General features: G+C 53.1%; 2 protein-coding genes across 15 annotated transcripts in view; one reads left to right on the forward strand and one right to left on the reverse strand.

Moving 5' to 3' along the window:
- Window positions 1–870: 870 nt before the first annotated feature.
- Window positions 871–18,304, forward strand: UNC13D (unc-13 homolog D). Of its 10 annotated transcripts, none has more exons than XM_062506531.1 (32): window positions 4,191–4,331; window positions 6,483–6,515; window positions 6,778–6,885; window positions 7,572–7,631; window positions 7,846–7,912; window positions 7,996–8,173; window positions 8,300–8,344; window positions 8,732–8,800; window positions 8,988–9,057; window positions 9,344–9,448; window positions 9,747–9,839; window positions 10,072–10,175; window positions 10,360–10,477; window positions 11,021–11,145; window positions 11,432–11,522; window positions 11,791–11,847; window positions 11,934–12,031; window positions 12,262–12,313; window positions 12,604–12,734; window positions 12,990–13,110; window positions 13,666–13,806; window positions 13,950–14,048; window positions 14,424–14,630; window positions 14,802–14,870; window positions 15,163–15,242; window positions 15,457–15,562; window positions 15,637–15,708; window positions 15,831–15,914; window positions 16,186–16,306; window positions 16,872–16,995; window positions 17,292–17,506; window positions 17,584–18,304. In XM_062506531.1, exons 1-32 carry the CDS (start codon window positions 4,275–4,277, stop codon window positions 17,685–17,687), a joined length of 3,204 nt encoding a protein of 1,067 aa, XP_062362515.1. In that variant the 5' UTR covers window positions 4,191–4,274; the 3' UTR covers window positions 17,688–18,304. The 10 variants fall into 10 exon arrangements, 8 of the variants coding, with proteins under 8 accessions (XP_062362517.1, XP_062362515.1, XP_062362514.1 ...); XM_062506530.1 differs by having other exon boundaries at window positions 17,292–17,497; XM_062506529.1 differs by lacking the exon at window positions 4,191–4,331 and adding an exon at window positions 5,268–5,373 and having other exon boundaries at window positions 17,292–17,497.
- A 1,856-nt stretch (window positions 18,305–20,160) lies between these two features.
- The window catches only part of UNK (unk zinc finger), a 44,642-nt gene continuing 37,392 nt past the window's right edge, over window positions 20,161–27,410 (reverse strand). For 4 of the 5 annotated variants that reach the window (XM_062506538.1, XM_062506541.1, XM_062506540.1 and 1 more), the window contains 3 exons: window positions 25,603–25,784; window positions 24,842–25,099; window positions 20,161–24,478 (listed from right to left, as the gene is read on the reverse strand). In XM_062506538.1, coding sequence (XP_062362522.1) covers window positions 24,323–24,478; window positions 24,842–25,099; window positions 25,603–25,784 — 596 coding nt within the window. In that variant the 3' untranslated portion in view covers window positions 20,161–24,322. The remainder of the gene's footprint in view (window positions 24,479–24,841; window positions 25,100–25,602; window positions 25,785–27,410) is intronic. The other variant, XM_062506539.1, reaches the window with a different exon arrangement.

Consider the following 27,410-nt stretch of genomic DNA (forward strand, 5'->3'; position numbering starts at 1 on the left):
TCAGCCCCCAAACCAGCAAATAAGATGGCTTTGAAATCTGTGTCCCCCATTCTCTGTCCCTGCAGTGAGGGGATGATAAATCCAGTGTTTCAAATGACATTATCTCACTGGGAAAGGGAAGTACAACACAGCACATGACAGTGATGGTGAAAACATTTTAAAGCAGTCAAAAGGTGCTGTGAGGCAAATGAGGGACATCCAGGCCTACACATGAAGTTTGTGACTTCCTCACAGTCATCCTTGCATGTCCCTGCCATGGAGCTGGCAGCTCTTATGCCAAACCTCTGCTCCTGCACAGGGCTCCCAAGGGGAACAGAACTTTTTGACAACTACCCTGTCCTGTGTGGGTGGCTGGAAGTGCCCTTTGCTCTTCCCAGAGGGATGGAATTTGCCTTGACATCCTTCCAAGATGTCCCAAATGTGGTGGGAGACATTGTGTGTTCCCCACTTCCTTCCCAGGTGCAACCATCTTTTGTGAAGTGCCCCCAAAGTGCTCAGAAGAGCCTGGGGCAGGGATGGGAGGGTCAGGGGTCAGTAACTGGAGGGCCCCACAGGAAACACGGAGGGGGATGACTGACATCCCTCCTGGGTATGGAATCATTGGCCCCACAGCACCCAGCAGATCCAGGGGGACACCTCACCTGGGCAGCCCCAAAGAGGGGAAACAGGGATGTCTCTCATTCTGAAACCACCCTCGTATCCCCTGCCTGGTGCCTGCACTGTCCCCTTTGCCAATGCCTGGCAAGCACCGCTGGGTTTTGCAGAGTCATCAGACCCCGTGTTTAAAAGGAGAAGTGAGGGAGGGACATGTTGAAATCAGGTTTTTGACTATTTGCCCATTTCCATCCAAGAGATAAGAGTGAGGCCAGGCTGCGGCTTCAGGACCAAGACAAGAGGTAGGAGATAAACCACTGTTAGTGCTGGTGTAGGGTACCTTCCTAGCAGGTTTTCCTTTAAGGGGAAGATGATTCCCTATAAAGAAGGTGATGATGTTTTCTCTTTGGAGATCTGTTTTCTCAGCAGCACCTATAACTCCATTCACAAGTGAACTGTGGGCTTCATTTATACTGGGAACAGGTATAAAAGGTTTTCCTTTAGAATTACTTGTTTTTAAAATGAATGTAAGGCTTCATTCCATGTTGTGCATGTAAATGTTGGTTATTTTGGGAGAGAGACTGACAGCGTGGGAAGCAGGGGCTATTTTGGGGAATGCTAACCACTACCTTTGGAAAGTCCTGCCTTGGATGTCTGGGATGTTTTGCTAGTTGTCTGCCAGTGTAGGGAACAGAGTTTATTAGGATTGTGTCTACTAACCAGAAATCCTTGCTCATTCTGGAGCTGCTTTTAGGGCTTCTCTTACTGTTTCCTGCACAAGGAGTAATTAGAGTTGCAAATACTGAAGGTCAGTGATTTTTATCACTGGTATTTTGTGGAACAGGTGGCTGCTGGTAAAACCCAGGATAAAAAAGGATATTTGCTGCTTTTGAGACCTGATCAATAAACAGCTCTCCCATGGCACACACAGAGGCTCAAATCCATGTGATCCCCGCACAAAGTCCTTCCCAAGGACCTTGCTGGCCTCTGATGGGAGCTGTGTGCTCCCACCCTGCTGGGCTGAGCCTGAGCATTTCCAGTGAGCATTTCCAAACCAGTGCAGTGGCCAGCTGGGGAACTGCTGGGGAAACTGCTTTTAAACAGACATTTCCATGCTGCAGCTGAACTTGTGCTTTCTAAAGCCTGCACAGCCCCAGGCCAGCCACCAGCTCCTGGCTGGAGGGTCACTGCCTGATATTTAGCAATTAGTTATGATTGGATTTTATTTCTTCAGTGTTACAAGGAGGAGAGAAGTGGATTTGAGGATTGACTAAAGGCTTTCAGCTGTTCTCTCTGTGCTGCTTGAGGTAAGAGACATCCTGACTGCTGCTATTTTTTGTTGGCAAGGAGTAGTGAAAAGTGTGAGCAGCTCAAGGATCCTGAGTCCGTGTCCTGCCTTTACCTCTGGGGTTGCTCTTTGCTGGGCCAGATTTTGCTTTTGCAATCAAAGCTAACAGCAAAGATGACAGCAATGGTTTCCAAAGGCCATTATGCACTTTTCTCTAGTTCCTACTGACAGTATTTTGCAAGGGAGCACAGAGCTACATCCCAGATCAATAAACTCCCTTTGTGCTTGTCATGGGACAGGAACTGACTTCTCCACCACATCCCCCTCCATCAGCGAGGGAGGAGATGCTTTTAAGCTGCTTGCCCAAGGTGAGCCAGTGGAAAAAGGCTGGATAAAGCCAAGGCTGAGGCTGGCAGGGCTGGGTAAGCACCTCTGAGCATCTCTGACAGCAAAGGGAATGGGCCTCCTCACCAAGTTTGGCTCCAGTGCCAAACTGGGGCGTGCACAAGAAGGGGTTCTGAAGCCTCGGGGCACCCAATTCCTGGAGTTGCCAGAGCCCTACTGACAGGGGAGAGAGCAGAAATGTAACAAGCAGCTTTTTTCAGACCTCGGGGGACAAGGCTGAAAAATCTCAGGAGTGCATTTCAGTTTTTTGGTGTCTAACTGTATCTCTGGATTTTTGTTCTGTAGATTGTCTTGGCATCCCCCTACTCCTGGAAATTCAGGAGTAAAAACTGCACAGTTTTTATGCTGTGCAGCCCCTCTTGGCCCCAGTCCTATGCTGGATAAAGAAAATCTGCCCTGACATCAACACCCTGCCTCTGCTCTCAGCCCTTTTTCTATCTCCTGGTCCCACAACTTCAAGGAACCCCTTTTGCCCTTATAATCTGCTCTTACAGGGTTCCAGGGCAAAGGGAGGATGTGTCTCTTGAAGCAATTAAAACAGTGCAACCTGCCTCAATTAAAGGACTGGATGAGTGCAAGGCTGGAAGGGACTGGCTGCCTGCCCTCCCTCTCTCACAGGGATGCTGCTGCCAGTGCTGGATGAGTTGCCATCCTCCTGCAGCCCTGCTTGGAGCCAGCATGCTGTGGGGCTCTGTGCTGATGACTCTGATTCCTTCACTGGTACTAGGGAGACAAATTTTCCAGTGCAGTTTCCATGGTCATGGTTTCCTGTTTGGGTTCAGCACAAATCCCAGAGTGCCTGCCCAGTACCACTGATCCCAGTGTGGAGCCACTGCCACCCGTGTTATATCTGAAGCATCTTTTTTTTTTTTTTTTTATGGTTTCTGGACCATCCAGGGGCCAGAAAGGTGTGGGGAGGACAAAACCTCCCCTTGGGAAGTCACTGCCCTGCTGCACAGGGCCTGTGGCTCCTGAGCAGCCCCAGCAGTGACACCAAACCCCAGCAGTGGCACTGAGCACGGGCTGGTGTCCTTGTCCTTCCCCGGGTCTGGCCGCTGAGCAGCAAATGCTTGTGCAGCTCAACAGCTCCTCCAAAGCCCAGGCTGCTCTCAGCTGTGCCTGTAGACACAACAGACACCCAGGAGCAGACTGCCTCTTTCCCCGGCCAGCTCCTCATGCCCAGCCAAGCCTTCCCCCACCCAGTTTATCAGTGAGAGCATCCTGATAGGGATCTGCCAGGGGAGGGGAAACTGCCTGACAAGCTGCAGTCGGATAAAGTGTTTACAAGAATGAAAGCTGACGGTAAAGAACGAGTTTTCAAAGTCATTTCTTTCTGCTTTTTTTCTCAGTAACCAGCTCTTTCTGGACAGCCCGTTTGGGGGAAAGGTCACAGGCCCTTTCTCAGTGCTGTTCTTGGCTCTTTACTGCATCTGTTCTCAGCCCAACCTTGTGCAACTCTCCTGGGTGTTGCAAGAGCTTCTCATCCTGCAGCTTTTGCGTGGGGTTTCAAATCCCCTCCATCCCCCAGGGCTGAAGACCCTGCTTTCTGCGAGGTCCCTGCCCCTGCTCTCAGAGCAGGATGGATCCTGAAGACACATCAGAGCCCAGATCCTTAGTGTTTCATCCACTAATCCTCTCCATCACCCCCTTCCCCTGCTGGGCTTTGCCTTCTCAGGACTATTTCTCTCCACTTGCTCCCAATTCCTTGCTCGTAAGTGACAGCAGGGACCGGCCGTGACACCCTCCTTTTGCCCCCATGCCCTGTGTGCCCCGCAGTCCCCAGGGCTGAGGGGATGCTGGGGAGCAGGTTTGGGGTGCCTGCGTGCCCGGGGTGCTCTGGAGGGAGCCCTGAGCGCGTTTCCGCTTTGCTAAAATGGCCACGCTCCGATAAGGGCTGTGGTTTCCTCCTCTGAGCAAGCCAGGCAGTGGGGGAGGCTGCACTTGCAGGCACAGCTGCAGCCCTGCCCCACACTCAGCTCCCCCTGAGATGGATCCTGCTGCTGAGAGCCCCCCGGGGACCCTCCCCGGGGAGGAGAGCCCCGAGGTAGGTGGCTTTGGGCTCAGGGGGGCTGGGGACGGTGTTTGGGGTGTGATGGCACCAGGCAGGGGCAGGGTGGCTGTGCCCAGAGGACCCTGGGGCAGTGCTGGGGGCTGAGGCTGTAAAAGGGGAATGACAGAAAAGGGACCAAGGCCTGGGTGTGACTGAGAGATGGGGGGACCGTGCCCATGTAAATGGGCACCCCGGGGTGAGTACGGGGTCAGCTGCAGCTCTGTGCCCCCACTGAAGGTCCCCTCTGAGCTTGGCTACAGCTTCCCAGCACCTCCCAGCCCCTCTGGGCTCTCTGCTGCTGGCAGCTCCCCCAGAACCCTGCTCTAGGCCATCCCAGTCTGACTGACTTCCTCTGGGTCCCTGTGTCTGTCCCCGTGAGATGGGACCCACAGCTCTGCCCAGTGCTGCTGGGAGCACCAGGGCACAATGCCAGGTGCTGGACTCCTGGGATGGTCTGTCCTGGACTCCTGGGATGGTCTGTCCTGGTGGTGTCCCCTGCTCAGGGACTTGTCCTCCCTCCCAAGTGCCCCTGTCCCCCCTGCCTCCCTGCTGCTGCAGCTGCTGGGGTGGGCTGATGCTGGTGGCTGTATCCAGACCTGGATTTAAGCAACACTCCTGGGTTTGAGCTGGGCTCTTGGCACGAGGATTAGCAGCAGTAAACACATCCTGGTGGCTCAGCTCAGCTTTAGCTTAACCAGTCCCGTGTGCACATGGGAGAACGGATCAGATCCTGCAGCTGCCGTGTCCGGGGCAGAACGGAACAGCAGGGAACTGTCCCCAAAACCAGCGGGGATTCCTCCCCCTGCTCTCCTGTGCTACCCCACTGTTGGGCAAGGAACAGATGCTTGTGTCTTGCTGATAAATAACAGCAGCAGAAAAATAAAGTCCTTTCTCTTTCCCCTTTGGGCTTGTGACCTTGCAATGGGTCACAATTGCTGACTGTGGGATGCTGAAAGATTTGGGATGGGGCCATGCCCCCCGTGCCTTGGCATGGGCAGGACAGTGCCAGCAGCAGCAGAAGGTGCATGGAACCTGGGTAAGGGCAGGCTGGGACCCTCCTCAGTGCAACAAGTCCCCTTTTCACAGAGGGCTATCGAGCCACCAGAGCCCCCAGCAGCCACCAGTGGGTACAAGAAGGGATGTGGAGGCAGGTGGGAGAGAAGCAGCACAAGAGTTAAACTTGCTGGGGCTGGAAGGGTTGAATTCAGTCCAGATGGCCAAGGGATTATGCCAGCCCTAGATTTGCCATAAGCAAATGTTAATGTTCAAGCTCAGGGTTGGTTTATTTTTTTTCTGTTAGGGGTTCCTAAGGTCACTTTGGGGCCTGGGCTGACCCACGGGTAGGATTTGTTAGTCGGTCCATCCATCCATCCATCCATCCATCCATCCATCCATCCATCCATCCATCCATCCATCCCCACCAGTCCTGAATAGGCAGGTGCTGGGGACCATGCTCTGCAAATGCCCCTCAGCCCAGAAAATCCCAAACTCATTTTAAAAACTTCTTTTGCATTTTTGGGTGTCACCCCCTTGTACTCCCAGGGGCTCCAGTGCCAGGACCAGTAACAGATGGCACAGGGACCCTGGTCCCCTTCCTCTGGTGGTGTCACTGCTTGGATTTCATTCTTGTTTGGGAAGTCAGTGCTGCTGCTGCTGGTCATCCTTCAAGAGATGAATGAGCAGTGCACCCTTGCAGCTTTTCAGAGATTTATAGCAGTGCACCAAATCCTGGTGGCTTTTGGCATCTCCTTGTCCAGCTTGGAGCTCCTCACGGAGCTCTGGTCCCCCTGCCCTGTCCCTCAGGTGCTTTGCTCTCCAGTCTGGTGCTGCTGGACTGAGTGGCTCTGGGGGTGAAAGGTGGGTGGTTGCTTTTAAAAGGGTCACCCCAAGCTGCTGTTCCACCCTCGCAGCCCCCTTCTCAATTAATGGGGCTTGAGGGTGAAGCCCCCCGTGCTGCCCTGCTGGTGGGTGATGTGGGACATGGTCCCTCGGGCGTGTGGCGTCTGTGGGGTGTCACAGCATTCTTTGGGACGTGCCACCCTCATGTGCTGTGGGTGATGCCACCCCATCCTGGCTGCCCTGCCCTGTCCGGCCACGATTTCCTCCTCTTGATGGGAAACCTCTCTGCTTCTCTTCTCTCCCCAGATGGATCTGTCCCACCGGTTCTCCAAGGAAGAGGTACGAGTGTGGCCCCACTGTGCTCTCCCTTGGTGGCACTGGAGGGGGTGGCAGTGCTGCAGGGGCTTGGGGACGTGGCTCAGTGCCTGGAGATGCTGCCCAGGGACAGCGGGTGGGGCAGGCAGGGCTGGGTGCAGGGGGTGGCAGGGCCTGGCACGGAGCTTGGGGAGCTGTGAGGAGGAAATCCTGCTGATCCTGGGGGATGCATGGAGCAGGTCCCTGCTGCTGTCCCCCATGAGGTGTCAGCACTGTCCCCCCACAGCTGGCCCTGCTCTATGAGGAGGTTCTCTACACCATCCTGCACCGCCTGGGCAAGCCCGAGCAGCAGCACGTCGGGGATTCCCAGGAGCTCTACTCCTACGTGCAGAAGGTGTGTCCCTCCTTGACAGGGTCCCCAAAACCTGTCCCCTGATATGTCCATCCTCCCAGCTACAGGGGATGCGAGGGGTCTCTTATGCCCCAGGCTCACTCAGACGGTTTCTAAAGAGGCTTTGATTTACTGTGGTGATTCACGGGAGACCACAAAATTCTCAGGAGGCTGAATAACAAACTTTCACTTGTAAACTTGAGAATATTAATGTTGAATAAGGTTAGGCTTTCCATGTGCCAGAGGCTTGGACTGGACCAGAGGCTCCAGGGGCCAGGATGTGGAAGTGCCCCATCCCACCTATGCAGAACTTGCCCTGACCCCCACCACAGACAATTTCTCTCTGGTTGTTTGGAGCCAATAATCATTCCTCTGGCCCCCTACAGGGTCAGTCAGAGGGAGCTTTCCACAAGCACCATGAAAGATGTAGCAGCAGCATCCAGCTGGAGGGCTGGGAGCATCCTGTGCTGGGAAATATTAGCCCTGGAGAGGAGTGTTTATCTTAGGCTGGGGATGGTGGGAAGAAGGCTCTCCTTCAAGAGCTTTCAGCTGGTTCCCAGCCTTCCTGCTGGACTCTACCACTCTCCTCTCCCTTTGGGCTACTCCCAGGGAGCAGAAGGAAGCCCCTGGCTGCTCTCCAGCCCTTGTTAACAGAGCAGCATCCATCACCAACCCCAATATCCACACAGGCTTTTGGCATGGATGCAGAGGAGCACAGTGTCATCATGCAGCAGGTCATGGAGCTGGAGGTACAGTGTCCCCAGTGTGCAGCTGGGGTGGAGCTGGGGGTTGCAGTGCCTCTGAGCCCCTGGGATTGGGATTTGGGGTGCCCTGGGGTTGTCACTGCTTGGGTGGGAGCTGATGGTAGGGTCCTGTGCCAGCCTCATCCTTCCTTGCAGGGTCGATCTTTCCTCACAGGGTTGGTGACCCCGCACATTAACAGCTGTTTTTTCATTTTTCCAGAGCCCCATTTACTGCCTGAAAGCCACTGTGAAGGAAGCCAAGGGAATTTTGGGTAAAGATGTCAGTGGTAAGTGGAGACGGGTGGGTGTCCCTTGGGAAGAGGGGCAGCTGCTGCTCCCGAGTGGAATTCCCACACCTCCACCCTGGCAGGGCTCAGTGACCCATACTGCCTGCTGGGCATCGAGGCCAGGAGCCAGGAACCAGCCCACCCTGACCACAGGAAGAGGATGAAGGCTGTGGTCAAAGACCTCATCCCTGAAGACCAAATCCATCGCACCCAAGTCATGAACCAGACCCTCAGCCCAGTGTGGAACGAGACGTTCATCCTGTAATGCACCCCCAGCCCTTGGCTCTGCTCTCTGGGGGGATGCAGGGTGTGAGCAGGGCTCTTGGCTGTGGATGGGGGCTCACTGCAAGTATGTTATGAGTAACAATGTCCCCTGGTGCCTTGCAGGGAGTTTAAGGATGTGGAGACAGCCAGCTTCCACCTGGACATGTGGTGAGTGACAGCATCCCAGTGACCCCAGGACCCTCCTCCAGGGGGTCCTGCCTCCTCGGATTCAATCTGCAACTTTTTTAAAGGCCCAGAAGCAATTTGGGAACCCTTTTGCCCATCAGTTTCTGTGGAGCACTGCTCAATGCAGGATGTGACCTGTCCCAGCAGAGAGAGCCCAGGCTGGCTGTGCCCAGGGCTGTGCAGGGCTGGTCCTAAACCTGGTTTAATTCATGGAGCTAAACCACGTGCTCACAGATTTGGGCTAGGTTTGGGGTTGACCTCAGTCCTGACACTTCCCTGGTCCTGTACTTTCCCTCTCCACCGTCATTACAACTCCCTGCTGGGTTTTCCCATCACCTGGATTTCCCCCTTTCCCGTTTTGCCTCACAGGGACTCGGACGTGGTGGAGTCGATGCGGCACAAGCTGGGGGAGCTGACAGACCTGCACGGCCTCAAAAGGTTGGTGCTAATGTGGCCCCAAGACTGCTGAGGAAAGAGGGGCTGGAAAATCCTTATTAGCCCCCTGGATTTTAAAAATCTCCAGTGGACAGAGGGAGGAAGGGCAGCAGGTCTGTGTCACCCTTCTCCACCCCGAGTCACAGCTGCAGGACACCTTCCCACCCCCTCTGTTGTTTGTGCCTTTCAGGATCTTTAAAGATGCTCGCAAAGACAAAGGGCAGGACGATTTCCTGGGGAACGTGGTCGTTCGCCTGAAGGTGAGCGGTGCCTCCCCTCCTCCGAGGGACTCCTCAAAATCCCAGCCCTGGGTAGCACCTGGCACACCCAGGATCCCCTCTCAGAGCCACAGACTGATGTCAGGTCCCTCATTGTTCCACAGTGATTTCAACACACTCAGTCAATGCACATCCTGCATTTTTAATCCAACACAAGAATCTTCCTGCCGCGTGAAGGCAGTGGGATGGAGATCCCCCGGTCTCTGAATGAGATCCTTCTCCTGGGAAGGGTGCCCAGGGCTTCCCTCTTGTCCCTCTGTGCCTGCAGGACCTGCATTGCTGGAATGACCAGTGGTACCAGCTGGAGCCGCGGACAGAGACGTATCCTGAGCGGGGGCACTGTCACCTGCAGTTCCTACTGACTCACAAGAAGGTGGGATGAGATGTGCAAGGGGTCCTGTCCCGTTGCCTTGGCAGGATGGGACAGCTGCGTGTCCCTTGGAGCTTGGCTGGGGGTCACAGGTGCCTGCCCCAGGAGCAGAGGTGTCAGCACCAAGGGCTGCAGGTGTTGGACCCTCCCCTGAGCTCTGAGCCGGCACCAGGACCCTGCTCCTGGTGCACCTGCAGCCCTTGGCTCTCCAGCCCCTCTTTTTGGGTCCTGTGTCCTCACTGTGACAGCATCCCTTTATGTCCAGGCAGGTGATGGTTCTCTCTGCCTTGTCTCTTTCCAGAGGGCCACCACGAGCAGCCGGACACAGCCGAGCTACACCATCCATCGCCACCTCCTGCAGCAGCTGGTGTCCCACGAGATTCTCCAGCACCAGGTACCACCAGTGCTGCTGGCAGCACCAGGAGCAGCCCTCCAGCAGGTGGGCTGGGGGAGGTTCCTCTGCAGCCCACACCCCAACACAGTGTGTGATGGGAATGAAGGTCAGGGTGATGCCTGGCATCCTTCTGGGGCTCCCACTCCTGCAGATTCCCCATGGTGCCTGTCCCCCTCCTGGCTCATCCTGTCTTGCTCCAGGATTCCATTCCCTTCCCTTTCCCTCCTGACAGGCTGGCAGCACCTCGTGGGACGGGGAGCTGAGTAGCCACGCCAGCACCGTGCTGTACCTGCACGCCACACAGAAGGACCTGTCTGACTTCCACCAGGACATGGCGTGAGTACCCCACACCCAGGGTGTCCCAGTGCAGCACTTGGGGCCCTTCTGGAACCCTCTCACCACAGCTGGTGTGTCCCATGAGCTCAGGTGTTGCCCCCCTGTGACCCCAGCTGTGACTGTGGCTGGCTCCGGGGTGTCCCCCAGCCCCTGGGGGCTCAGCCCAGCCCTCCCTCCTCCCCAGGCAGTGGCTGGCCTACAGCAAACTCTACCAGAGCCTGGAGTTCAACAGCAGCTGCCTCCTCCACCAGATCACCAGCATCGAGTACCGCTGGGTGCAGGAGCGCCTGAAGCCAGAGCAGGTGAGGGGGCTCCAGCTCACCAGGGCAGCCATCAGGGAAGGTGCCCCAGGCACCCTGAGCCTCTCCTCCCAGGTGCCCTAGGGCTGTTTCACTCCCTGTGTTCCAGGAAGGGCAGGAGATTGTGGGGTACAGGGGTGCCCCACATGGAGGCCATTTCCCAGTGGTTTGTTCCCCCTCTCTGTGGAGAACCCCTTACCCTTTACACTGACATCCCCCTCCCCCATCCCTGCCACCAGGTCAATCACAACCCTGTGCAAAACTTAAATATGACCCAATTTCTGCTTCTCCCAGCCTGTTTTCCCAGAGCATCCCTGCACCCTGCTGAGACACTGAATTTTCCATGCATAGCAATGAGGTTTAAGCACAAAGCTCAGTTCGGTCCCTGCAGGGAGAAGCTACCAGAGACATCAGGGGTTTTTTCCCAGCCCTGGAGCAGGCTGGAAAGGAATGGGAGCACCAGCTCCCTCCATTGTGGTGCCATTGTCCTGCCAGCATCTGCCTGTCACTGAGGAGGACAGTGCATGTTTCCTTTCTTCTCCCCAGAAAGCAGAGCTGGCCGAGTCCTTCCAGTCCTTGCTGACCTACGGGGTCTCCCTCATCCGTAGGTTCCGCATCATTTTCCCCCTCTCTGTCCCAAGGTCCACGGACAGGCTCCAGTCCCTGCTCCGGTGAGTTGGACACTGGTGCCAGCTGCAGGTGGGGTCCTGGGGCTGTGATGGATGGACAAGCCTGGGGCTGTGATGGACAAGCCCCTGAGCTTGAGCAGAACTCCACGTGAGCCCTTTCTGCCCCATCTAGGCTGCTGTGATGCTTGTCCTGTCCCATCCCTCATCCTGGGTTCCCTGTGGGGATTGTTGCTGGGAGGGGAAGGCTGTTTGGGCAGGGTCTCTGAGGGGAGAGGTGTTTGTTTCTGATGGCAGCTGCTGGGTTTCACTAGAGGTTCTCACTTTGCAGGGTCCTTGTCCAGATGTGCAAAACAAAAGCTTTCCATGAGCTGTGCACACCCAACCCTGACCTCCCCCAGATGGTCTCCACAGCTCTGAAGGTACTGGGGGTCTCATCCACCCCAACCCCTGCAGGGTGGGACCCTGTGGGTCTCCCGTCCATCCCCTGCCCAATGTCCACACCTCAGCAAATGCACATGGATCACCATGGCATGGGAAATGCCCACACCTTCAACCTGGTGGCCCCAGCCTGTGGTTCCCACCACAGGTTCTCACCTCACCCAGGGGACAGGGAGAGTGAAGGGGGTGACAAAGCTGGCTTTGCTCCTCCTGTTTCCCTGCCATCCCACCAGGACTCCTCTCTTGCAGTCAGGCACAACAGAGTGGTTTCACATGCAAAAGCAGCACCTCAAGCCCATGGTGAAGGTCAGTTCCCATCTCTGTCCCTCTGACATGATAAAGTCACCTCAAGATGTCTCAGTATCCAAAACCAGCTGTTCTTTCCTTTGCAGAGCATAGAGGAGAATAGCAAAGCCTTGTTCAAGCTCCTCCTGGAGGTGATAGAAGATCTAAAGCAGTGCCAAAAGATCTGGAATAAACTGTTCACCACGTAGGTTTCAATACTTGATCTCACCCCCATCCACCTTCCCCGGGATCAAGAGTGACAGGGCACTTTGATGCCCCATTCCTTGACCCTTGAGCTCCACAGGTGGGATTTTTGGTCCCATCTCTGCCCCTGAGAGCTGTACTGTCCTCAGGACATGGCCTGGCAGGGTGTGCCAGGCTGGCTTTGCTGGGCTGAGGTTGGCAGGCTCCTGACTCCACATTTCTCTCCTGCAGCAACCTGAAGTTGAATATCTTCTCCATTGCCTACCTGGAGCTGGAGAGCCTGGTGAGCAAGCCTGGACCCCTCTGCCCTCAGAGGACTAAGGTCTAAAGCCAGGCTGAGGTTTTTGGCCACCCTTCAGGTGACAACTGCTTGTTGCAAGCATGGAAGTGAAGCAAGAGGAACTCCCCTTCTCTCTGTGTGTGCCCAGAGAGTGACCATGGGGACTATTTGACCCAACAAATCTCCTGAAATGCCACCCAAAAGGAAGAGCAGTCCCCTGAGCTGACCTCACTCCAGAAGGAGCCTTCCTGGCTGGACCTCACTGTGTCCCCCCTGCCCTTGCTCCCATCCAGGTTGCAGAACATGTCCAGGAGCAGCTGCACAAGGTTGACAGCAGCATGTCCAGACCCACGGCTGAGAGCCTCTTTGATCTCTACAGGAAGCTGCAGGAGCTCTATCAGATGAAGGACTCCCTCCCAAGCAGGTATCCAACCCCGAGAGAGGAGAGGTGCCAAAGGGAGGGGTCGAGCAGTTAACTGAGAGGATCTCCAGATCCTACCCACTCACCTACATCACTAATTGCACATCAGACAGAAGAGGCTCGTGGTGTCTGGTGTGAATGGGAGCATCACAAAAGGGGTTTGGACTGATGTCTGGGTGGGGTTGGTGTGAGAGCAGGAGGGTTGAGGGTCCTGTGCTGCTGCTGTGCAGTTGGAAAAGTCAGTGCCTTCATTCCTAGGGATGGACCTCTGGCTCTGAGCAATTTCCACCAATGGTTTGAGGAAGCGTTGCCCCTGTGGCTACAGAAGGCCTACACCACCACCCTGGAGAGAGCTCAGAGAGCCATCCAGATGGACCAGGTAACGTGGGGAGCAGAAATCTCCCTCCTCCCTTTGGGGACACTCCAGCTGTCCTCCATGCCTTGCTGCTGTGCCTGGCTCACAGAGCTGAGACCACCACATCAGTGCATCTGGCAGCCCAGGAGCAGCCTGGTTCCTCTCCCAAATGCATAACAAAGTATGTGGTCCCCTTGGCCAGTTGATCCCACCCCCCCTGGCCCCACACAATGTCCCTGTGTCCCTGCCCTCACTGCTCACTGGCAGCCCATGTGATCTGAGGACCCTGCATTTGGGCCATGATGTGAGAATCTCCTTTGCTTCCAACCTCTCTGAAGAGGGAAGGCAGCCACAGGCTGCTCTTCAGTGGGGTCCAGCCACACTGGGTGGGTGTATGGAGGGAAGCAGGGAGCTCGTGCTGCTCCATCCATCCTCATCTCCACTCTCCAAAGTGGTTGTGTGATGACATTGGGACATATGGAGCTGATGATGGGCCAGAGAACCCCAAAGTGAAGGAGCAGCTCTGCTCTCTGGGTTGGCATCTCTCTAAAAGTTGTGTTTGCCTCCTCTGCCCCTCAGCTGAAGCCTTACGGGTATCACAAGCACAGCACATCCACTGTTGACCTGTCCACCTGCTATGCCCAGATCATGACAACCTGGCAGCAGCTCAACTGGCCAGACCCTGAGAAAGCCTTCATGATCATGGTCAATCTCCTGGAGGTTTGTACACCTGGGTAGCAGCACCTGGATTTTCCTCCTCCTGCTCTTGGGGACGTGTCTCCATGGAGGAGCCGGTACCCCCCCAGTGATGTGGTCCTTGTGTTGCCTGGTTCAGTCCCACTGGTTTCCTCTCTGTCCTGCAGGACATGTGCAAGATCTCCCTGATGTACTGCAAGCTCATCAAGGAGAGGGCTGAGGCTCTGTCACTGAGTGAGCAGAACGAGGGCGAGGCGGCCAACAAGGTTGGTATTGGAAGCTGTCCTGGCTGTTCCAGGAAGGGCAGGATTCAACACTGGTTTCTGGACAAAGGGGGAGCTGAGCTGCTGAGAACTGAGCTGACATCCCCAGTTTGGGTTCTACAGGGACCAGTTGGCCTTCAAAAGCCATAATCCTGGAAAATCAGGAGAGAAATGATGTGAGCAGGGGAAGCAGGATGGGGATGGGGACACAGGTGAGGATGAAAATGAGAATGGAGATGGTGATGGAGATGGGACTAGGGATGAGGAAGGGCATGGAGATGTGAATGGGGATAATGATGGAGATTGCATTGGGGATGGAGAAGAGAACATGGGATGCTCCAGGGGGTGTGGACCCTGAAGCTGACCCACCTCCCCCAGCTCTGCATCGTGGTGAACAACATCGAGCAGCTCCGGCTGCTGATGCTGAAGCTGCCATTGCAGCTGGACTGGGCCCAGCTGGAGCAGCGCATGAAGGGCATCATCGACCCACAGCAGATCCAGAATGCTCTGCACAACCAGCTGGACAGCACCGTGGCCTGCCTGGACCACGAGGTCCAGGATGTGGTGCAAGCCCTGGCTACCAAGGTGACCACCTGCCACTGATGCCCCCTTGGCCCTCACCTGGCCCAGAGCAGTTTCCCCCAAAGTGTCCTGAAGCCCATAATGCTCCTGAGATGGAGCCAAGGTAGAGCTGGGCATGGGGAGGTTGGTGCAGAGGGCAAAGTCCAAGTCCCTTCCTGCGTTTCTCCCTGGCAGCTGGAAAAGGGCATCGCCAGACACATCCAGGAGCTCTCATCTACCAGTGACACCCAGAAGCCTGAGGATGTAAGTATCTGCTCCAGGCCCTCCTGGACCATCCTTTTTGGGCAGCCATGGATAGCCTTTGCTTGCTTGGTGGGTGCCTCTGTCACCCTCCATCACTGCTCCCTGCCCACACCTGGGGCACACGACACATTAGTGATGGGGCCCAGACCTCCACAGGCTTCACTTGATGCCCATGTCAGCAGCAGGATCACACCAGGCACAGCCTGCCCATGGGAAGGGGGCTCTGGGATCCTCCCTGGCCTACTGGATACACCCCCCTGCCCTCCCCAATGCCACTCTCCTCTCGCTGCAGTCCATCATCCCACTCATGAAGTTCCTGGAGTCAGAGCTGCAGTACCTCAACGAGCATCTGGTCCAGGAGAACTTCAAAAGGTGACCAAGGCACTTGGGATGCACTGTGGCAGAGGCCAGCAGCATCACCATCCCTGGGGCAGGAGCATCCCCTCAGCTCCATGGGGCTTGGGGCCATCCCTCTTCGGGGCTGGATGAGGCACTTCCTCCTGGGGCTTTGCAAAGCCCTTCAGCTGAAGACCATCCCTCCAGCCCAGTCCCTGGATCCTGCTCACAGCCTCCCATTCCCCTGCAGCCTCCTCACTCTCCTGTGGCACCACACCCTGTCCGTGCTCTCAGCAGCCCGGGGCCCACACGTGCCCTCTGTCCAGCACTGCCAGAGGCTGTTCTGTGCCCTGAAGGTACCAAGGGGAATCAGGGTGTCCCTGGCAAGCACAGGGGTTTGTTTAGTGGTTGACAGCATCCTTGTCCCCAGAGCCTGGAGCTGTGCTTCCATGCTGAGGGCTGTGGGCTGCCACTGGAGACCCTCCACAGTGCAGCCTTCCAGGTATGGAGATGGGGATGGGGAATCCCTGTGGGTTCCTTTGGGAGGAAGGGATGCCAGGGAGGACATCCCTGGGCTGTGGACCTGTCCATGTGCTTGACCATCACCTCTCACCCTCCCCACAGGCACTGGAGACTCACCTGGCTCTTTGCTCCGCCACCAGCCGCAAACTCATCCAGAAATACTTCAGGAACAGGATCCAGCAGCAGGTAGGTGGTTCTCCCAGCCCCATCCCACATCCCACCCTTGCTCACAGGCCCTGCCTGCGGAAATGTGGAATTTCCCCACCACCCTCCCAGTCCTGGGGCTGTTGGGGCAGGTTTTGCCACAGCGTTGAGCAGGAGAGGACTCAATGCATCCCAGAGGATTCCAGCACATCCTGGTACCCCAAAACTCCTTCTGAGCCTCTGCCAGGCCCTGTGCATCCCCTCCATGATGGGGATAAGGGCAGCATCCTTATCCTTGTACCCCACTGCCCAGCTGGACACCAGCTCAGAGAAGTACGGGGCCGTGACCGTCAAAGCTCTGTACCGGCCTTCGGAGCAGAAACTCCGTGTGGAAGTGCTCAACGCCACCAACCTCATCCCTCTGGACTCCAACGGTGGGTGTGGGTGGCCAGGGGAGCCACACTGCCCCAAGGTTCCCTGTCCTTGGTCTCCAGTATGCCCCAGTCAGGAGAGATGCTGGCAGTGCTTGGGCTCTCTCTTGATCTGTGTTTTTATGCAAGGAGGTGGATTTGGGGAAAAAGGGGAGTTATTGCACTGGTTCTGGGTGGTTCAGTGGGATGTGGCAGGCAGGACCATGCAGGACACAGTGCCCACATCCCACTGTTTGTGACACAAGCCAGCAGCTAGGACAGGCGGCTGTTCTTCATCATGCCAAGCAGTCGCAGATAAAATAATACTCTGGAGTGAGCAGCGACCTTCTCCCGGTGCGGCTGTCATTTGGAGAGCTCTCCAGGAGAGGTCACTCCTCCTGCAGCCACCCCTGCTCTGCGGGCAGGGTTAGGGATGCTCCCGCACCCTGCAGGAGCCCGGGCTGGGCTGGGGGCTGTGGTGAGGCTGCCCTGACCCCTCCTGCAGCCACCCCAGTGGATCCGAGCCGCGGTGGGGTTCATCCCGGGGCAGAGGGGCCGGGGAAGGGGGCTGATGTCTGCACCCCACCAGGCTCCAGCGACCCCTTCGTGCAGCTCACCCTGGAGCCCCGGCACGAGTTCCCCGAGGTGGTGGCCCGGACCACCCAGTGCAAGAAGAACGAGCTGCACCCCCTCTTCGACGAAGCCTTCGACTTGTACGTAGGGGCTGGCGCCCACCGGGTCCCCCCAGTCCCCGCAGCCCCCTCAGGCTTCAGCAGAGCCTCTGCCATGGGGCTGCTGCTCCAGGAACTGGCCGTGTCCAGGGATGTCACCCCCTGCACCCCAGTGGGGTCCCCCAAACACCTGGGAGGGCGCGGGGCTGTGCTGGGGCGCTGAGCTTTGAGGGGTTTGGGTCAGCGTGGGGCTGTGGTTCCCCGTGGAGCACGGAAGGCTGTGACTGAGGGACCAAGGGGTGCGATGTGATGATCCCCTGCCTCCCGTGCCCCCGCAGCTTGATCCCCCCCGAGAAGTGCCGGCAGGAGGGGGCCTGTCTGCTGCTGACCGTGTTTGACTACGACGTTCTGGGATCCAACGACCTGGAGGGCGAAGCCTTCTTCCCCCTGTGCCACCTGCCCGGCCTCGACGCCGAGGAGGACGAGGCTGACATGGGACGGGTGCCCCAGACCCGGCTCCCCCTCACCCACCCCAAACCCACGGGTACGTGGGGCCACAGCCGGGCTGCAGAGTGCACAGGGGGCTCTGGGGAGCATCTCCTGCCACCGCTGCCCTCTTCTCTCTGGCAGATGAGATTCTGCAGCTGCTGGAGTCCAGGAAAAAGGATAAAGAAGCTCAGGCCTTCGTTAAGCTCCGCAAGCAACGAGCCAAGCAATCCAAGGAGACAGAGTGAGGGAGGGCCAGGGAGATGGCCCTGAAAGGAGGGGTCCAGCCAGCAGGACTCCGGGACTTGGTGGTGTTGGTGTCAGAACCATCTGCAGGGAGTGTGGGGACTGAGGGGTCCCTGTGCCTGCAGCTCCTGGCACCAGCTCATCCCCATCTTTGGGCATCGACGCTCCCGTGAGCCAGGAAGGGTGGCCGGGTGGATTCAAGGGGATTTCTTTGCTTGCCTGGACTAGTAACACTACACGAGGGATGTGAAAGTGTGGCTGTCCCTGTCCATCCCCCTGGAGTTTGTCCCTCACTGCCAGTGCCACATCTCCTGGCCATGTACCCTCCTGTCTGCAACGTGACTGATTCAGGCTGGGGGCAGCCATGAGCAAACCTGCCTTCTTCTTCTTTTTTTTTTTTTTTTTTTTTTTTTTTTTAGATTTTGAAGTTTCTTTCCCCCCTCATTTTCTTGTGGATAAGCCTCTTATTTTAAATGAAAAGCCACAAAGCTGATGCGTGGGCTGTGTGCTTTGGGGCAGTGGCCCTGTGCTGGGAGCAGCAGCACAGTGGGGTGGGACAAGGCATTTCAGGTTTGGTGGGAGTTGAATTTCTCCTTTTTAAAAATGTGCATAGCTCTTGTGTCTGTTTGGATTTTTTTACTCTATTTTTTTTGTTTTACCACCAATTTTGCCGACCTCCTGGAAGCCTGGGATCTTGCTGGAGCCTGGGCACCAATAAAGATCATCACAACCCTGGAAGCCAAACCAGGAGGCATTTTAGGCAGGTGACAGCCCAGGCATGGGGTGCAGGTCCCTGGCATCACTCCCAGCCTGTGCCAGGGATCTGGGTCCCTCTGGAAGTGGTGGGAAGCTCTGCAGGGTGCATCCATGTGGGATGAAACCCAGTATGACAGCAAAAATGCTGTCATAAAAACCAAGGCAGGTGGTGGTAACAATTTGTTGGTTTTTTTTCCGAGCTTGTTTTCCCTCCAATTTGCAATTTTAAGTACTAATTATACACCTGGAGCTCCCTCTACCTCCACCCTGCACGGGGGTGGCCGTGTTTGAGCTGCAGGTCCCTGGGAGCTGCCAGGGACCAGGGAATTAGAAGCATCCCCCTCCCGGGTGCCTGAGCACCAGCTGCTCCCTCGGTGGGCAGAGCAGCCACTGGGTCAGCTCAGGTCAAATCCTGGATGCGGGGGTGGGAAAAGAAAAAAAGCTCCTTTGGTATCTGTGTGACAGAGCCCACAGCGGGAGGGATTAAGGCTTTGCAGGCTCTCAAGGAAGCCATTTGCTGGCTTAGGCTTCAGTGCAGATAAATAATATTCCAGAGCTGGGCCTGGGATTGTGGGGCTGCTCTCCCAGGGTGTCATTTCAGCCAGGTCCAGCACCCTGTGCCTGCACCCTGCAGCTCATCTGGAGCTGGACCCAGCTGGCAGCCACCTCATGCTTTATTACGAGGTTTGCTACACGAGGCTGGAAGTTTGGGTATGGTCTCAGCTCATTTTTAGTCGTTTTCTTAAAATCACTGTGTTCCACCTTGCCCTGGGCTGCCACCAGCCAGGCATATCCCAGGGAGCAGGTGGAACAGGCTGACCTCTCTTTTGAGGTTGTTTGCACTGGATTATTCAAGGTGTTAAAGATTAATTTTTGCTCAGCTCCAGGCAGCTGTGTGGGTCTTCTCCCACCCTAAAAGAAATCCTGACTTTTACAGAGAAAGACAAATGAACCTTAATCAGTCAGAGCACAACTAACCACACGGAGCAGGAGAACAGCCCAAACATTAAAAAAAAAAAAAGGCTTGAAGCACACAAAAACATCTTCTAGCAATGCAAGAATGCCAAAGAGGAAGAAATCTCCATCATCATCCTCCTAATCCTGGTGAAGAACCCAACACAGGCGGATGGCCAGAACACAAGAGGGAAGGGGCTGGCACTTAGATCTACTGATTTTATTGTGTTATCAATAATCTGCAATACAAATGGGCCCATTCAGATTATTTTTGTGATTGGACTAATGGGAAGTGGTTGATGCATCTTTGAAGCATTAATTAGACCAAAATTAACAGGTAATTCTTGGAACCACATGCTAGGTGTGTTCTTTTGGGTGCCAACACACAAAACACAGTTTGCATCCACTGTGCAGGCACAGCTCACCTCTGCCCAGCCTGGCTCTTCCAGGACGTTAATCTATGTCCAGACAAAGAATCTGGTTGAGAAATTTTTGGATTTGTCACTTCCAAAGGGGTTTCTGCCCCACCTTAACCACACTGCATTGATGTTTCCCCTCCTTCACCACACCTCCATTAGGAAAGTAAATTGCAACACCCCGAAAAAGGGAGGGGAGCTCAGAAATTATTCTTGGTTGTGTGAAAATTGGCCACAGATCTATTGTTTTGAGGGCTCCAAAGCCTAGATTTCTCCACCCTCCCAAGGCCCAGAGCAGAGCCAGGGCTGCACATCCACCTGGGCATGCACACACACACACACACACCGCTTCAGTTTGTATTTTTTTTTCTTAGCAAAAAAATAAAAATTTATTGTCCTCTAAAAAAAAAAAAAATCCATTCTGCCCTTGGAAACTGTGACACAGATTGAGTTCTTTCCAGCCCCACATGCAAATTTCACTCTGCCAAGAAAAGAGTCTAAACCAGGTTTCCGACAGCCAAAACACATATTTACAGAGTACGAGAGAACGACAGCTGAAATCACAGATCTATACATGGAATCAACAACACGTTTTACACCACTGATCACCATTCTGCCAACTTCTACACGGACTAGGGGCACCTCTGCCCAGTGCCCTTCCTCCTGGAGAAAGCAGGGAAGGGACTGGGCAAGAATTGCCACCAGAAATACTGCAGTGTGTATTATTATTATTTTTTTAAAACGTATACTGTATTTTGTTTTAACATTGGAAGCTACGGAGTGGGGAAGCCCCAGAAATCTCTCCAATGCAGTCACTACTTTGCAGGAATACTTCACCTTTAAAATACTAGGTTTTACATCAGTAACATCTATTTTGCTGTTGGCCATCACTCCAAGGATTATAGTAACTCTGGAGGAAAACACTGGTAATATTATTCCTTCTCAGATAGGGGAAAAGGAGGAAGAGAGGAGGTTTGGAGGCTGGTGGAACAGCAAGGGATGACTGAGTCCATTCAGGGTAAGGAATTCTCTTCATTGTTTCAGCTGCACAAGCCTTGCCAGTGGCTCAGGTTCAGCTTCAGAGATGTACAAAAGTGTAAAACCATTCTGCAGGGGATCAGCTGCAGGGACCCCCCCCCCCCCCGGGGTGGGATCTGCTTCAGGAAATGTGCTCCAGCTCCGAGACCTTTCCTGGATCCCTCCCATGCCCCAGCAGGCACATGGCTACAGCACCTAAGGCTGGAGAAGAGCTCAAGGTGGTCCTGTTAGCCCAAAATGCTAAAATCCTTTAGCTCCCAGCTCTCACCTACAGCTCTGACCCTGCTTGGTGCTCTGGATCTACCCAGGCTACTGTTGTCCCACAAGCCACCTACTTCTAGGTTGGTTTCCCATAACAATGTAAAGGTTTATTGACCTTCAGGATGCTGTGGTTTCACAACACAACCACAACTCCCTTCCCCCAGCTCTCAACTCAGAAGTGTCTGACCTGCCCGATTTGTCACCCAGGTCAGCTCTTCTGAAGTTCCCAAAAAATTGGGGAGGAAAATGTCATTATCCACTAAGGAGTCTGTGTGAGGAGGCAGGACCCAGCTATGGTTGGGGCTGTTCAGCTGGGCTGCTCCCCAAGGAACCCTGTGGACCCCACTTTTGTTTTGAAGCCCCTTCAGCTCTGCTGTGTTACTGTTGTCCTGTAAAGGGAGTTCCTGCTTCAGAAGGAAGCCTGACAGTACATGACAGGGGCTGCACTTATTAGCACCAGATTTATTTCAGCTCTTTTTACCATACAAAAGCTGATCGCTGACTCTTAAGCCTCAACTGCAGTGCTGTGATTATGGTTTGTCCTTCCTGCGGGGAGCAAGCAGCAACAACTGCTGGAGTGGGTCAGAAATGCTGCTCCTTTCCCCTGCTCCCACCTCATTTGGTTCAGAAATCGTCATTAAATGGCCCACCAGAACATTCACAAAATATGCAAAGATGAAGCTCTCTTTTCCATCTGATGCTGAAGAAAATAAATTCACATTTCAGTATTTCTCTCCTTTTTTTTTAAAGCAGCAAACAAATTGATAGAAACCTAAATTTAGGAAGTGTTTCTTCAAGAACCAGAGGAAAGTGAGAAAATCTATGTACTTGTGCAAAAGAGAGTGCTGAGAGAAGTTGGGGTGGGGGCAAGGGAAGGGTCTAGTGCTAATTCCTTCAGGCTGCTCTGCCATGAGTGCAGTGTGGCAATGGAAAGTTAACATTTAAGGGCCACAAACAGGTGAAATTCTGAATTCTTTGGTCCTTCAGTGTTAAGTTTGAAAACAGAGAAACTGTTTTACTCAAAAGGGAAAAGCACATTTTCTCTGGCCTGGAATTTTTTCTTGTACCCCAGGGAAACTGGGGACAAACAGCTCTTTCCCCTTAACACCCCCAAGTCCTGCATCACCCCATGACTGGAAGTCCCACCGAGACAGCCCAGGCTGCCCTCAGGGGATGAATTCCATGTGGAGGGATTCCATGTTGGAATCACAGAGCTGGTGCTGGACAGAATCTGGAAAAAGAGGGTTGGCAAAAGGCAGCATCACCCCTGCGCAGCCCCTGGGGAGGCAGAGGAGCAGAGAAACCCCCACGCTCATAAAAAGTGTTACAAACCATAGCCAAAAATGGGCTGATCAGCTCTGCTGCTTATAAATATTAAAGATCTGATTCAAGAGTTTATTTCCTATGATTTAAGTTAGTTACAAAAAAAAATTTAGTAAATTTCTTAATTGGGCTTTTTCCTCCTCCTCCCCTCACCACTTTTTAATTTTTTTTAAATTTTTTATTTTTCCTAAAAAAAGGAGAAATGTTCACGTATTTTAATAAAAGGTCTTTCTTTAAGATCAGACCAAGGCAGATGTGCTGCCCCATGGCACAGACATTCAAAGGCTATAACCAAACAACATAGCCACAATAGTCACTCAACAGTGTCTCTCCATTAAAAAAATTAAAAAACCTGATGCTAGTTACAATAAAATACACATGGAAAAAAAGCATTTTTACCAAAAAACCCAAAAACAAGTTAATGGGAAAACATAAAAAAGAACTACACAGAGCTGCACTTAAGAGATCATCTGGGAATGCATATTAACCCCTTCCAAGGAGAGGAATGGTGGAATTATGGAAACAAACCTAATTATGTGTTTGTATTAAATATGAAGCTTTCTGAGAGGCTCTGGTAAAAATTCAGTTTTCCTACAACAGTGGGCTGCTGGAGGTTCCAGTGCTTTTCCAGGTCACAGAGGGGCAGCACAGGAGCATCCCTGTGCAAAATAAAAATGTTTAATCAACTGAGTGGCCTTCTGGTTGAGATCCCAGCAGGTTACTGCAATCCACCTGATGTAAAAATCCAATGGATACACTGGTAAGGAAAGTCACAGGAAAACTCAGCTGCTGGACAGGTCTGAGCTGGTGGCATTTCTCTGTCCTGCTGGATTATTTCTGTCACCACATATTCTCCAGCATAAGGGTTTCTGGAGCCAGCAATCCACAAACCACCCCTGAGCTGCTGACACAGGCAACAAAAATGTCCTCAGCCTACCTGGAATTGGTTCATGCACTTCAGCAGGACTACAAATCAGCTTCCTGCAGCTAAAACAAAACTAACCTGGTCTGAAACAGTAAAAAGTCTCTAGACATCCACCAGACAAAGGGGTGCCTGGAGAGAACTAACCTCTGCATCCAAATTTCTTTCATAAAGGGCATTGGCTCACCCAAGGGCAATACTTCTAAGGCTGCTCAGACCTGGAATATGTTGGCTGCATCAGCAGTGAACATTGGTCACTGAATTTTGGGGCACGGCTTGCTCTAGATCCAATATAAATTTTTTTTTTCCCTCTTTTCTTCTTTTCATACAAATATACAAAGAGTGTAAAAAAATTTAAAAAGTGAACTTTGCTGATTAAATGACAGACAAAGTTCCTGCACATTCAGAGATGGGCAGTGTGAGGCTCTCCAGGCAGGAGCCTGGCAGAGCTCCCATCAGGGAGGACAGCTTTAACCAAGCTGGGTCAGTGAAAGAGCAGGGGGACCAAAGGCATGAGCAAGTTATTTCATCCACCTCGATCCTCCCCGTGATCTCAACTCTTCCTCTGGAAAGCACGTGGAAGCCCCTCTTGCCCACTCTAAGTCCTTCTGGAAATAGTCAAAAATTTGTTATCACCTAGATAGAAAAGAGGAGAAACACAGACTCTTTGCAAATGGCCCTTTGATCTGTATTAAAAACAGCTCTCAAAGTTCATCAAGAGTTAGAATTAGTGGGGCACGGGTGAGGGGCAGTTTAGATACGGGATGTAAAATATTAAAAAGTGCTCTGCAACTAATTTCTGTTTTCATGTGTGCGTGTGCGTGTGTGTGCACGTCCCTACACGTGCACAGCCACGCCCATCCACACACATATATACATATATATATATACACATACATATATATGTACGTATGTATAAAGTTAAAAAGTTCTATAGGATATGATCAGAACGAGTGTCCTCGGGAGGTCACGACTGCAGAGAGTGGGGCCTGTTGGGGTGGCAGATGGGGCACTCGCCCTCCTCAGCACACGTCTCACACAGCACCGCGTGTTGGCACGGCAGCACCACCCGGTTCTCCTCCTGACACTTAAGGCATTTCACTGACTGCATCTGAAATACTGCCTGCAAGAGAGGGGGACAGGGCACAGCGTCAGCATCACACGCACAGCAAAGGGCTCGGGGGATTGGGGAAGGGCAGGGAGGACTTGCAGCTGTCTACCCTGTTCATCTCCCGAAGTAAAAGTAAAGCAGCACAGTGTGGTGGGTTTCAGGAGCTTTAGGATCAACAGAGCAGCTTTGATTGATTTAAACTGTATTTTAGGCACAGAGAAGATGGAGTTATCTTCCTGTGAGCCAGCTAAAGCTGGCTTTGATTACATCTATGATAGGCTTCTGATTTCTGGGTCTATTAAAGAAAAGGGAAAAAGCTGTGACCTGTAGGAGCAGAGAGGGCAGAGCCCTGCCCTGCCAGGCCCTGGCACTCACCTTGTCCACCTTCTCCAGGTTTGCCCGCAGCTGTTTCTGCAGGGTGTAGAGCGACGAGAGCGAGAGCGTCTCCAGGTCAGAGAAGGAGCGCAGGAACTGCGGGTCCTGGCCGGTGTGGATCCTCTCCAGCTCCTCCTGCAGTTTCTTCACTTGCAGCTCCAAGGCTTCCCTCTGCTCCCGGGCCAGTTCACATTCCATGTTAGCTGTGTTGGCGCGATCATTTGCTTCCTCTGCCTCCTTTTTCCAAGCATCACAAGCCTGCAAGTTCCAACAAAAGAGAGTAAAAGAAGCGGCCTGAAAACTTGGTCTGTCTCCAAAGAGAAATCCGGGCAAAACTTTCCATTTCCATACGCTTCTCACACCAGTTCTGACCAACCTGCCCTGTTCCCAAATTCTGAAACGCATTCGGAGCCTGACTTCAAGGCAATGCTCATTTCACATATCCCATCTGCTTGGGCTGTGGTTCTACTCATCTGGCTCACAGTGTTCGGGGATGAACTTTGCATACTGACAAATTATCATGGATCAAAGCTCTGAGAGACTGTCAAACACTTCAGGGCATCTGTTGTGACATCTGGCCTTACACTTCCAGCATCTGAACACACCAGGCCCAGTGATCTGGTGATTTCCAAGGGAAAGGAAAGAATGCTGAGAACCTGTAAATCCTACAGCTGTCCATCACCTCCATGTCCAGAGTCCTGTGGAAAGGCTGACACCCAATACTCCTCTATACTCTCTAATCCCAGGATTTGACCAAGTACCTGCTTGGCTTGTTTCCAAGACTCTTCCCACTGCTTTATTGTGCCGTTGGCTTCATCCAGTTCTTGTCGCAGCCGTGCCATCTCCGCAGCACCTGGACCTGACAGAAATGCAGGTGAGGTACTGGGCGAAAAACTCCCCGAAGCAAAGTGTTCCCATATGCTGCTGTTCATCCCATTTAAACCTGTTTCACAGGGAAATAGAGAGGGTTATGTCACAGGTGCTGGCAATTTCCCCATTTCCTCCCTAACCCTGTGAAATCCAGGATTCTAAAATGTGTAAATAGGATAAAAAGTTCATCTTAGGAATAAGTTTTGTCCCCATGCCCCCACAGTCCATCATAGAGGGACTTTATAGGGAAATTTCACACCATTAGGCCTCATCTTTAGTGATGCAGGGAGGAACCATGACACTAAGTAGAGGCAACTCTTGAATCAGGCTGTTTTTAGAAGCATCACTTCTACAGAAGAGCTGACTGTCAGCTTGAATCTCCCTTCTTTCAGGAGAACCCCTGACCTGCTTCTACTTTCCCACTTTTCAGTGCAGCACAGCTACCAGAGTTGGTTCACAGACCCCAGGTGGTGCTTCCTCCCACCCTACACCCTGAAAAAATTCTGCTTTTGTCTCCTCAGTGTGGGGCTTAGAAAAGGAGTGTCACTTCCAAACAGTGACACAAAAACGCTCCAAGTCATTACTGGTTCCATACACAAGAAATAGAACTGGAAAATCCTGTTTATAAACAAGTAGAGACAATAGTATCTCTATCTGCTTCATCCTCTGCAGAGTTCTAGCACTGAGGTAGTGAGCAACATCAAAGAAAACTAATCAACCATTTCCCTATTTTAGCTGGTTCAAATAAACTCTCTCTTCAGAAAGAAATTCAAGGCTCAGGAGACAAAGGAGTAGAGTATCAGCTGGAGACAAAACTGACTATTTTTCCAGAGTCCACTGCCTGTGCTCTTTCAACAATTTTCACTTACAACAGGTACCCACACTTTGCATTCAGGGGAAAACTAGCAGTAAAAGGCAATACTGAAACAGAGTGTGGACTCTTACCCACACAGTTTGCTCCAGTTTGATGTGGGAAATTTCATGCAGTGGTGCTCACCACTGGCTGGGAACATTCCTAAATCGAGCTGCAATCAGTAATTCTGATCTCACAGCAGCTAAACTGTGCCTGCAAGTGAACACTGGAGTCAAGAGCCTCTCACTGAGGTCTAGCCCAGCAGCACTGACTTCCCAGCCAAGACACAAACAATTACAAAATACACAGCTGAAAAATAGTAACTTGTCTTCACCAAGGGCTTAGGCACATTAACTCATTCAGCAGAGCAGCAAGGATCTTTGCAGGCTCAGGCCACTTCCCACAGATCCATTTCATCTGCTCTCAAGGGTGCTCAGTTGAAAGCAAGAAGTTTTAATGGAATCCCAACTCACATTTTGTTTTTTAAACCTCAGTTTTCTTGAATGGGAATCTAGCACTAAGCAGGATGCTGGAAAGCCACAAATTCTGCCACAGTGGTGACCAAGCTCATCTTGTAATTTGTTTTAACTCCCTCTTTCCATCTGCTGTTCTCATTTCATATATCAAGCTCCTATGGGCAGGAAAGCCTTTTCTGCACATTTTGCACCTAGCACAGTGGAAACCAGCCCAGAAGCAGGTATTTTTAACTCAATTTCAGTACAAATAACTGGTAACTACACACTTGACATGTTATGTGCATTCACTAAATTAAATGGAACAGATGATTGCCAACTGCTAAGAAACTACTTAAATATCTTCTCAAAACCCCAGCAAAGGCTTTGTTGT

The sequence above is a fragment of the Cinclus cinclus genome, chromosome 20, assembly GCF_963662255.1.
Source record: "Cinclus cinclus chromosome 20, bCinCin1.1, whole genome shotgun sequence".
In the NCBI taxonomy this organism is placed as follows: Eukaryota; Metazoa; Chordata; class Aves; order Passeriformes; family Cinclidae; genus Cinclus; species Cinclus cinclus.

Excerpts from the sequence above, each read along its gene's own strand:
- UNC13D (XM_062506528.1), top strand. The coding sequence starts at position 5,284 with ATGCTGAAAGATTTGGGATGGGGCCATGCCCCCCGTGCCTTGGCATGG. Across the intron at positions 15,563-15,636 it reads GGCTGTTCTGTGCCCTGAAG|AGCCTGGAGCTGTGCTTCCA; the intron begins GTACCAAGGGGA and ends CCTTGTCCCCAG. Across the intron at positions 16,307-16,871 it reads CATCCCTCTGGACTCCAACG|GCTCCAGCGACCCCTTCGTG; the intron begins GTGGGTGTGGGT and ends GCACCCCACCAG.